General features: G+C 38.7%; 1 protein-coding gene across 1 annotated transcript in view; it reads left to right on the plus strand.

Annotated features, from left to right (window-relative positions):
- The window catches only part of CAPN13 (calpain 13), a 98,837-nt gene extending 87,387 nt beyond the window's left edge, over window positions 1-11,450 (plus strand). The window contains exons 24-25 of the mRNA XM_063289384.1: window positions 8,952-9,007; window positions 10,908-11,450. Coding sequence (XP_063145454.1) covers window positions 8,952-9,007; window positions 10,908-10,934 — 83 coding nt within the window. The 3' untranslated portion in view covers window positions 10,935-11,450. The remainder of the gene's footprint in view (window positions 1-8,951; window positions 9,008-10,907) is intronic.
- The last annotated feature ends 721 nt before the right edge of the window (window positions 11,451-12,171 follow it).

A 12,171-nucleotide genomic window follows, 5' to 3' on the forward strand; every position in this document is an offset into this window, starting at 1 on the left:
ATCACAATGGGGAACATGCACATTAGGAAAGAGGAAGGGATAAGCATAATCCCTTAATCACTCACATATCCCTCAAGCACCCATATCCATAAAGGAATCACCAACATAATAGAAACGCCCCACAGACCGGACTTGGCACCCATCGAAAGATCGGGGAAACGCCTTCCCATTACCCCGGGGGACGCACCTGCACCGGACGAAGGCAGGGAGACAAAGGAGAACGCCGGGGATCGCCGGAATCACAAATCAGCAGACGCATCACAGTCCCAAGCACCCATCCGGTCCTGGCTCGAGGGTCAATGAGGGGGTGGAGAAGGGCAACGTCTGCCAACGGAGTATAAACAGGACACCCTGTCAACACATAAGGATTCCCGTCTTTTTCATTGCATGCACTCCGTTTCAATAAAGCCAGAAATCCTTAGACCCTCTAAGTGAGTCTGTGTTTTATTTGGAGCGAGGCTGCCCTGACAGATCCCTGGGGAAGGTAATGGCAACCCACCCCAGTATTCTTGCCGTGAAAACTAAATGGATCAGTACAACCAGAGATATGTCGGTATACCATCGGAAGATGAGACCCCCAGGTCGGAAGATGGTCAAAATGCTACTGGGGAGGAACAGAGGATGAGTTCAACTAGCCCCAGACGTGATGACGCAGCTAGCTCAAAGCCGAAAGGACGGCTAGCGGCCGACGGTGCTGGTGGTGAACGGCGAATCCGATGTTCTAAGGATCAACACACCATTGGAACCTGGAATGTAAGATCTATGAGCCAGGGCAAATTGGATGTGGTTATTGGTGAGATGTCAAGATTAAAGATAGACATTTTGGGCATCAGTGAACTGAAATGGACTGGAATGGGCCACTTCACATCAGATGACCACCAGATCTACTACTGTGGACAAGAGGACCACAGAAGAAATGGAGTAGCCTTCATAATTAATCATAAAGTGGCTAAAGCAGTGCTTGGATACAATCCAAAAAATGACAGAATGATCTCAATTCGAATTCAGGGCAAGCCATCTAACATCACAGTGATCCAAATATACGCCCCTACCACAGATGCTGAAGAAGCTGAAGTAGAGCAGTTCTATGAGGATCTGCAGCACCTACTGGACAATACGCCTAAAAGAGATGTTATTTTCATCACGGGAGACTGGAATGCTAAGGTGGGCAGTCAAATGACACCTGGAATTACAGGTAAGCATGGCCTGGGAGAAGAAAATGAAGCAGGACAAAGGCTGATAGAATTTTTCCAAGACAACTCACTCTGCATAACAAACACTCTCTTCCAACAACCTAAGAGATGGCTTTATACATGGACTTCCCCAGATGGACAACACCGAAATCAGATTGACTACATCCTTTGCAGCCAAAGGTGGCGGACATCTATACAGTTGGTAAAAACAAGACCTGGAGCTGACTGTAGTTCAGATCACAAACTTCTTATTGCACAATTTAGGATCAGACTAAAGAGATTAGGGAAGACCCACAGATCAGCTAGATATGAGCTCACTAATATTCCTAAGGAATATGCAGTGGAGGTGAAGAATAGATTTATGGGACTGGACTTAGTAGATAGGGTCCCGGAAGAACTCTGGACAGAAGTTCGCAACATTGTTCAGGAGGCGGCAACAAAATACATCCCGAAGAAGGAGAAAACCAAGAAGGCAAAATGGCTGTCTGCTGAGAAACTAGAAGTAGCCCAAGAAAGAAGGAAAGCAAAAGGCAACAGTGATAGGGGGAGATATGCCCAATTAAATGCAAAATTCCAGAGGTTAGCCAGAAGAGATAAGGAATTATTTTTAAACAAGCAATGCGTGGAAGTGGAAGAAGACAATAGAATAGGAAGGATAAGAGACCTCTTCCAGAAAATTAGAACCATCGGAGGTAAATTCCAGGCCAAAATGGGTATGATCAAAAAAAAAGGTGGCAAGGACCTAACAGAAGAAGAAGAGATCAAGAAAAGGTGGCAAGAACATACAGAAGACCTGTATAGGAAGGATAACAATATCGGGGATAGCTTTGACGGTGTGGTCAGTGAGCTAGAGCCAGACATCCTGAAGAGTGAGGTTGAGTGGGCCTTAAGAAGCATTGCTAATAACAAGGCAGCAGGAGATGACGGCATCCCAGCTGAACTGTTCAAAATCTTGCAAGATGATGCTGTCAAGGTTGTTGTTTATTCGTTTAGTCGCTTCCGACTCTTCGTGACTTCATGGACCAGCCCACGCCAGAGCTTCCTGTCGGTCGTCAACACCCCCAGCTCCCCCAGGGACGAGTCCGTCACCTCTAGAATATCATCCATCCATCTTGCCCTTGGTCGGCCCCTCTTCCTTTTGCCTTCCACTCTCCCTAGCATCAGCATCTTCTCCAGGGTGTCCTGTCTTCTCATTATGTGGCCAAAGTATTTCAGTTTTGCCTTTAATATCATTCCCTCAAGTGAGCAGTCTGGCTTTATTTCCTGGAGGATGGACTGGTTTGATCTTCTTGCAGTCCAAGGCACTCTCAGAATTTTCCTCCAACACCACAGTTCAAAAGCATCGATCTTCCTTCGCTCAGCCTTCCTTATGGTCCAGCTCTCGCAGCCATATGTTACTACAGGGAACACCATTGCTTTAACTATGCGGGCCTTTGTTGTCAGTGTGATGTCTCTGCTCTTAACTATTTTATCGAGATTTGTCATTGCTCTTCTTCCAAGGATTAAGCGTCTTCTGATTTCCTGACTGCAGTCAGCATCTGCAGTAATCTTTGCACCTAGGAATACAAAGTCTTTCACTGCTTCTACATTTTCTCCCTCTATTTGCCAGTTATCAATCAAGCTGGTTGCCATAATCTTGGTTTTTTTGAGGTTTAGCTGCAAACCAGCTTTTGCACTTTCTTCTTTCACCTTCATCATAAGGCTCCTCAGTTCCTCTTCACTTTCAGCCATCAAGGTGGTATCATCTGCATATCTGAGATTGTTAATGTTTCTTCCAGAGATTTTAACTCCAGCCTTGGATTCCTCAAGCCCAGCTTGTCGCATGATGTGTTCTGCATACAAGTTGAATAGGTAGGGTGAGAGTATACAGCCCTGCCGTACTCCTTTCCCAATCTTAAACCAGTCTGTTGTTCCGTGGTCTGTTCTTACTGTTGCTACTTGGTCGTTATACAGATTCTTCAGGAGGCATACAAGATGACTTGGTATCCCCATACCACTAAGAACTTGCCACAATTTGTTATGGTCCACACAGTCAAAGGCTTTAGAATAGTCAATAAAACAGAAATAGATGTTTTTCTGAAACTCCCTGGCTTTTTCCATTATCCAGCGGATATTGGCAATTTGGTCTCTAGTTCCTCTGCCTTTTCTAAACCCAGCTTGTACATCTGGCAATTCTCGCTCCATGAACTGCTGAAGTCTACCTTGCAGGATCTTGAGCATTACCTTACTGGCATGTGAAATGAGTGCCACTGTTCGATAGTTTGAACATTCTTTAGTGTTTCCCTTTTTTGGTATGGGGAAAAAAATCAACTTATATCCCCATACCAAAAAAGGGAAACATTAAGAATGTTCAAACTATCAAACAGTGGCACTCATTTCACATGCCAGTAAGGTAATGCTCAAGATCCTGCAAGGTAGACTTCAGCAATTCATGGAGCGAGAATTGCCAGATGTACAAGATGGGTTTAGAAAAGGCAGAGGAACTAGAGACCAAATTGCCAATATCCGCTGGATAATGGAAAAAGCCAGGGAGTTTCAGAAAAACATCTATTTCTGTTTTATTGACTATTCTAAAGCCTTTGACTGTGTGGATCATAACAAATTGTGGCAAGTTCTTAGTGGTATGGGGATACCAAGTCATCTTGTCTGCCTCCTGAAGAATCTGTATAACGACCAAGTAGCAACAGTAAGAACAGACCACGGAACAATGGACTGGTTTAAGATTGGGAAAGGAGTACAGCAGGGCTGTTTGCTCTCACCCTACCTATTCAGCTTGTACGCAGAACACATCATGTAACATGCTGTGCTTGAGGAATCCAAGGCTGGGGTTAAAATCGCTGGAAGAAACATTAACAATCTCAGATATGCAGATGATACCACTTTGATGGCTGAAAGCGAAGAGGAACTGAGGAGCCTTATGATGAAGGTGAAAGAAGAAAGTGCAAAAGCTGGCTTGCAGCTAAACCTCAAAAAAACCAAGATTATTGCAACCAGCTTGATTGATAACTGGCAAATAGAGGGAGAAAATGTAGAAGCAGTGAAAGACTTTGTATTTCTAGGTGCGAAGATTACTGCAGATGCTGACTGCAGTCAGGAAATCAGGAGACACTTAATCCTTGGGAGAAGAGCAATGACAAATCTCGATAAAATAGTTAAGAGCAGAGACATCACACTGACAACAAAGGTCCGCATAGTTAAAGCAATGGTGTTCCCTGTAGTAACATATGGCTGCGAGAGCTGGACCATAAGGAAGGCTGAGAGAAGGAAGATAGATGCTTTTGAACTGTGGTGTTGGAGGAAAATTCTGAGAGTGCCTTGGACTGCAAGAAGTTCAAACCAGTCCATCCTCCAGGAAATAAAGCCAGACTGCTCACTTGAGGGAATGATATTAAAGGCAAAACTGAAATACTTTGGCCACATAATGAGAAGACAGGACACCCTGGAGAAGATGCTGATGCTAGGGAGAGTGGAAGGCAAAAGGAAGAGGGGCCGACCAAAGGCAAGGTGGATGGATGATATTCTAGAGGTGACGGACTCGTCCCTGGGGGAGCTGGGGGTGTTGACGACCGACAGGAAGCTCTGGCGTGGGCTGGTCCATGAAGTCACGAAGAGTTGGAAGCGACTAAACAAATAAACAACAATGAACTTATTTACTGTTGCAAAGTTACAGATGGTGCTGATGATATTTATTTTGTAATGCATTTCTCCATCACTCAGAAACCTACATTGACTTATCTGGATATCCCTTCAACTTTATCAAAAACTGCCTTACCACTCAACCCACTACAACCCAACCAACAGAAGCTATGAAAAGGATAATACTGCCATACATCAGAAACATCTCAGAAACCAACAGACTGTTACAACCACACAGCATCACTGTAGCACATAAACCAACTAAAACTCTTCAAAACATCCTAAGTAACCCAAAAGATCCAGTAGCCCAAGAAGAAAAAATAGGAGTTATTTACAACATACAGTGCAAGTACTGTAACAGCCACTGTGTAGGACAGACAGGCAGAAGACTAGCAGAGCGCATCCACAAACACCAACTAGCAGTCAGAAGACACAATGAGAACTCCTTAATCTCACAACACGTGGACAGACTCAACCATAGTTTCAACTGGGAAACTGTGAGCATCCTAAACCAAGCCAAATCCAAAAATGCCAGAGAATTCCTGGAAGCCTGGCACTCTGACCAAGCAGCCATCAACAGGCACATAGAGGTAAACAACATTTACATACCATTCAAAAGAGACAATAAAAAAACCAAAAGACTCCCTTGCCAGCAATCAACACTCAGATATGCAAAAATCAGCATTAGGATTAACACCAGATGAATAATCAGACAGCACAATATACCCTAATCAAGGAACTATTAACTCAAGTCAACCAAGCAGCAAACAATCAAGGAACTCCCAAGAAGAGAACTACACCTCCACCAACACAAGCTGGAGAAAACACGGTATATAAACGGAGAGCAAGGCCCACTCCCTCTTCACACTGAAGATGTTGCCTAGCCTGGCAATGAAATGTCTGCAAGAAAACAACAAGGCTCAGAGAGCACCAAGGACTCCACTGACTAATCTAAACAAACCTGAATAGGAAAAGTTCCCTCATGCTGGCTTCCCAATTGAAGCATAGGAAATTGGGAGATTGCTGACTGCTGGAGAGACAAATGTAAACAGAGCATGCACATGTGCATGCAGATGGACACACACACACTCACTCTCTGTACGTTGCCACTAAATAAATGCAAGAACACCACGATCCTTTCATAGGAATTTCACCTAAGTTATCTTCTCCTTTGGGGAAAAAAAGGAAAGTAACTTCTTTTCCTTCAGATCAAATGATTCACAGTAACAAAATGCAGAATATTTTTGGCACAATAATAATATTCTTCTTTTCAAATAAAGAGTAATGAACCGCATCCTTGAAACGTTCAGATTTCCTTTAAAACAAGTGTGAAGTATAAGCACCAAGCCTTTCTTTTTGTCTAAAAACTACTTCCTAATTGTTTCCTTGTTTTCAAATATGTACTTACATGGTCCCAACTGATATTAAAATGTTCTCTTGGAGTTTTGTTCTACACTCTACAATAAAGTGTAGACTCTTGATCTGTATTTAACCATATGAAATGAAACTGGCTAGCACAGTGTTTGTTAGATTGATTGTCCTCTAGCAGATCAAGGTGGCATATATAATGCTATCTCCTCCTCCAGTTTTTGCCCAATAAGGTAGGCTGGGCTGAGTGAAAATGACTGGCTCTCATGCACACATTGGATGATTTTCATTCGTATTTCCTATTATCTGGACACTGGGTTTTCACTCTTGAATTGAGTTTGATGGCTGTAGAATCGTAAGCGGCAAGTCTTAAATACCAGCAGTTGAAGTACAAGAGATGACCCAAATATCCTATTTACGAACTACCATCTGGTTGGCTACTGTGTCACAGAATGATGAGCTAGATAAGCTTTTGCCCTGATTATCGAAAGGTTTGCCTATGTTCTGATGAACCGGAAAATCAGGACAATGGCATCTGTGCTGTTTCACTATCCCACCTTTGATCTTTCCCCTAGACTGGATTTTACCAGGTACAACTGCTGAGAACACCCTGAAAAAAAAACACCTCATTTTTTTTAAACCATAGACTACAAAGTACATTATAGAACATTTCCTTAATTTCTTCATCTCACAGATGCCAAAATACTCTCACTTGAAAGGATATGCATTTAATGAAAGCTCCTTTGATTGCCAGTGGGGAAAAAATATCGTTCAAAAGCTGCTGAAAAAGTATTCGTACTTCCAAGCTAAAGCACCTAAAAATTACTAATTCTTTTCAGTTACTATTTTACTGAAAGTTTAAAGTGCATTATACTGTGGGGTTTGCTCATGAAAAGATCATTGAGCTAAATGGAAAGAAAGGTAATATACCAGGAATGTAAATCAAGAACAGATAGTTAAATAAATAAATAGGCTTTTCTTCCTTGGATAATCATGCGAATAATACCCAGATCAAAAGAATCTCCTTTTTTATCATTTGTAGTAAAGGGAGGAAGGGAAAAAGCAGATTCAAATACCATTAAGACTGTAGCTAGTTTGCTCTGAGAATTCTTGGCTAAGCTTTCTAAGCCTGCAGCTTAACTGAAGCCAGTTTAGAACAGTTTAATTAGAACCAAGAAAAATGTTCACCATATGACTGTAAGACATAATGCACCTTTTAAAGTTCGGTGTGTGTTCAGATTGTTGCTAAAAGCCGTAAACAAGAAAATCAGCTATTTATGCATGTAATTTCCCCCTTCCTTTGGAGTGTGGCATTGTTTCTGCAATTTACTTTGATGTTGTGAATTATGTCTTGGTTTTGCACATGTAGATTGCTTCTGATGTTATACACATCAAAGAAAAGGGTAACATCCCAAACTCAAACTATATTCTTAAACATAGTACTTGGTATAAGTGCCAAGTATCTTGTTTTCCATATCAGACTGTAACATGACTAAACTCATTATTTATTTTCATCATTTTATACTTTTAATATAATTTGTATTAACAACTTTAATTACAATAGTAAAAACTAATACAAACTAAGCTTAAAGAGAAAAGAATGGGGAAAAAAGAATAAAAAGTGCAAGAAAAAAGAAAAAGGAAGAAAAAGAAAAGAAAGAATATAATAAAAAAAGAAATATATAAACAGGTGACTTCCAACCATCACAGCAAGTATAAACAAATTTAGTAATTCTTCACCCCCTATAAGGTTACAAATAGACATCATTTCATCCCATTTCCCATCACTTATCTATAATCAAATCAATAAAACATCAGCTTTTCAATCCTGGTGTCAGTCCATAAAGAATTGCCAGAACTTTGCAAAAAAAAAAAAAAAAGTCTTATTTTAACCTTGATCAAATAAACCTACTTTATATTCCTTCCTTTTACTTTTTTAAAAAGACTTTATTAAAGTTTCAAAATACAGATAAAATACAAAATATCAAAAAGACTGAAGAAAAGACTAAAAGAAAAAAGACAAACTAAAAAGTACAGAAATAATTAGAAGAAAATACAAAGAGTGACTTTGACCTCCAGCACAGATGCAAATACAAATACAAAATACATTAATCTCATACTCTAAATCAAACCCTAGTAAACATTATTTCAATAAGCTATAACAACTTAATCATCAAAACCCAAAATCAAAACTTCTCTTGTAGATCCAATAAGAAAACATTTTCCAAGTCATTCTCTTGGTTTATCATTTGTATTTCCCTTTTAATTTTTAAAACTTCAGCCAGTTTGTTTTGCATATCCAGGAAAGCATCTTTTTCCAAAGCATTCTCTTAGTCTGTCATTTGCAATTCCAGTTTTAGTACTTTCTCCGTCTTGTCAGATAGAATGTGTTCCCCATCTGTCATTCCTTCATTAACATCTTTTAGACATAGGCTAGCTGTAAAAGCAGACATCATTACTGACAGTGTTGATATTATTGAAGTTACTAATTCCTGGCTCCATTCTTCAAAAATCTCCTTTAGTATTTTCAGTGTTATAACAAATGTTTTGTGTCATTTTGTAAGTCCCAATATTAACTGACATCAGGAACAGGCTTGTATTTTTAGTCCACTTTAGTGTCCAGTTTCTAAAATCATCACTTTCCTGATAATGGTGGTGACATCTTCAGTTCACCATACCTCCCCAAAAGTCTATTTTCATCATTTCATAGAGAAATTTACCATCCTCAAAATAATTTTGTTTTCTATTCATCAGAGGCATTCCACAATTTATCCCAAAATAGAGGAAGAATCTTTTTAACTGAAGATGAGGTGAGTGGAACTCTTTTTTTTCCCTTTCTGCTTTGTGTCTTGTTTTTATCTTGGGAATAAATGGCTTCTCTCCTCAGATGAGACTATCTTCTAAAAGAGCAAAAATTGGAAAAGCGCAACTGAAATTAATATTCACAGTAAACTTTAAATGTGTGTGTGTGTGTGTGTGTATTTGTGCCTGGTGATACAGTATAGGATTTTGGTATTTTGTTAAGTTCGAAAATGAGATATTCATATCTATAAGAGTGTACTCCCACAGCAGATATTTAACTGGTTGAACAGCTGTAGGAAGTAGTATCTTTCACCTTTGACAGAGAAAGAGTTCTGATGGCAAAATGCCCCTGTTTCTATTACACCCATGGAAAGCCCATAACGTCGGGGGAATGAAATAGGGCATTCTGGATGCAGACAGGGACACACTATCTCCTAAACTTTTCTGTTGCTTTGAAAGAACTGCAGAGAAGACTCAAAACAGGTGAGGCAGTTAATCCACCCATCTCCTACTATGGTTGTAGCAAGCTGGTGGAGTTTAGAGGTAGTAGAAGTTCCATTATTGCCACCAAGGAACTGTTGGGCTGATGAGGGAGTCTTCACATTTTTTTCCCATCTTCAATTCAATTACTTTAGAGTATTAACGTTTCTCTGATCAAAAACTTAATATTATAAAGTAGTTCTAGATGTGAACTAGATATCCAAACTTCCACTAGATGAGATAGCATCAATTCACAGGATTTCTTAGCTTACATTTATTTATTTTATTTATTTATGAAATTTATATGCTGCCTGATTCCCAGTGACTCTGGGTGGTTGGCCTTTGCTGAAAATTTTGGCAGCTGAAGTCCACAAAACTGGAGAGATCCTAAGTTGGGGAAGTTTCCTCTGATATAATTAACATTTAGAACCTAGACTGGAGTATCCCAAATTATTTCCCGAGATGCCAAAATACTCCTAGGTATGTTTACACATTTATGCTGTAGCAGTAATATTGATTATTAGGAATGCTTCTAATACAAACAGATAACTCATTAAGGAGCTGACAGTGAAAACTAAAAAAAAAAATGCCCAGATTCAGCCAATTCAAAGTATGGGATAAATAACCTATTTATTTATCAGCATCTTGCAGACTACTCAAGGTGTTCTAGAAAGGCATTTCAACACACTTTTTTTTCTTTTTCTCTCTCTCTGTTTTGTTGTTATTTTTAAAAGCCATTTCAGTGGTATTTTTCCATAGCATTTCCAGGGAACTCAGTGATAGATCATTTGTTCTTTATGTAAAAAGTCCTAGATTCAGTTCCTGACATTTAAGTTTAAGGTAATAGGCTGGAAGCTCAAACATCACTTTTGCCTTCCAATCAAGGCAGGTTGCCTCCCTGAATGCAGCAGTTCAGTCTTCAGTAAAGACAGGAGTATGTGCCTGGCTCAGTGCATCATATCAGCCTTTTATGAAGTAGTATCCTTCTCATGGTAGTTCTTCGTGGCCATGTCTCAACCAACACCCAAATGTTCCAGATCCCTGCGATAATCCTTGATGATTATTTTACATTTAATTCTTTATATTGCTTATCTGAAGAAATGCATATACTGCCTCAGGCATTTGGGATTACAGTCATATATAATAATAGAAGGTACATATAATAGAAGAAAGCAGACGAAAGTCTTTCCAGGAAGGAGGATACCATGCCAGGGGAACATAAAAGCACCAAAATAAGGTAGAAAAATGTGAAAGTTGTCACAGATAGCAGATTTGAAGGAAGTCATTTCTATCAACATTCCCATGAAATAAATAATTTCAGCTCCAAAATGAAATCTGATTGTATGTTCTTGCATATATTTTTCAAGTTTTTAATGAATATGTTAACTATTGCTGCTTTTTTTTCTTTTTATCCCCCTTTTGTCTTAGTGGATGACCATGATCATGTATTGCTGATCTGATGATACAGCTTTCTAAATATGGTAAGAATTTGCCCAAATATTCTTAGAATTATTTCTTGCTTTTAGGCAAATTGTAACCCTAAAATTTATTTTGTTTAAAAATATAGCAAAACAAGGGTTATGCATGTATGGCAGAACTGGATTTTTATCCTTAAATACTATGTATACTTTTGATCATTGATGCATCAACATAATGCAAGAAAAAGAGTTTGGATTTAATTCTCATTCCCTTTTTTAGGCTGCTCACTTTTCAGAGTTTCAAAAGAAAATTTCTGATTGAGAAGGCCTATTTAATTGGAGATGAGACAGAAACAGTCAAGGGCTTCAAGCAATCTAGACATAATCAGGAGAATAAAAATAAAACCCACAGAAGATAATGGTGGAAATGTGCAGAAAAGATGTTTGTTTCCATACAAATGTCTTGGGATAACTTCTTACTTAAAAATAATCCAAACTAGAGTTAATCAAAAATTGTTCAATGCAATACATACTTAACTTAAAATTAAATCTAACTCTATCTCTATCTGTTGGAGCTTTCACCCAGGCAAATATGTGGGGTAACCTTCCCCAGCTGGAGCCAGTCAGGTTTGCTGAACTAAACTCCCATCATCCCCAGTATAACCAATAAGTTTGCATTCCTAATCTTTTACTGGTTTGATAGTGTTTTAGCACTTTGTTTCCTTATACTTAATGGTTTATCAAAACAGCATAAGCATCTCAGGTGCTCTTATCATAGACCAAAATGCAAAGCATATATTTGATAAATCAATACAAATACAAAGCTAATTTAAAAGTGTTCCTGGACTCAGGGTGCAATCCTTTACAGACTTAAGAACTATGCACTATTAATCATAATATGACTTTCCATAAGTTTGCACAGGTTCATGTTACATAAATTTAAATAACTTTGATAAAAGTGTGACTGATTCTTGTTCTAAGTGGAAATTTTCCTACATCTTCGTGAAGTTATTTTTTTGAAAACAAAATCTTTGTGAAGGTTTTTTTTAAAATAAAAAAACATGCTGCAAATGATTTCTGCTTTGATAAAAACAATTATTTTATTTTGATGGTGCTTACATCTCAGGAAAAAGATTACATTTATTAGACTGGGAATTCTTACTGTACAATTTACATAATTACTGTAAATCTTACTGTAATTACTTAATTCTTACTGTATGATTTACATGAGTTATATAATTAACATGTTTTATTCATCTTTGTTTTCTGTTGAA

The sequence above is a fragment of the Candoia aspera genome, chromosome 1 (assembly GCF_035149785.1).
Source record: "Candoia aspera isolate rCanAsp1 chromosome 1, rCanAsp1.hap2, whole genome shotgun sequence".
Lineage (NCBI taxonomy): Eukaryota > Metazoa > Chordata > Lepidosauria > Squamata > Boidae > Candoia > Candoia aspera.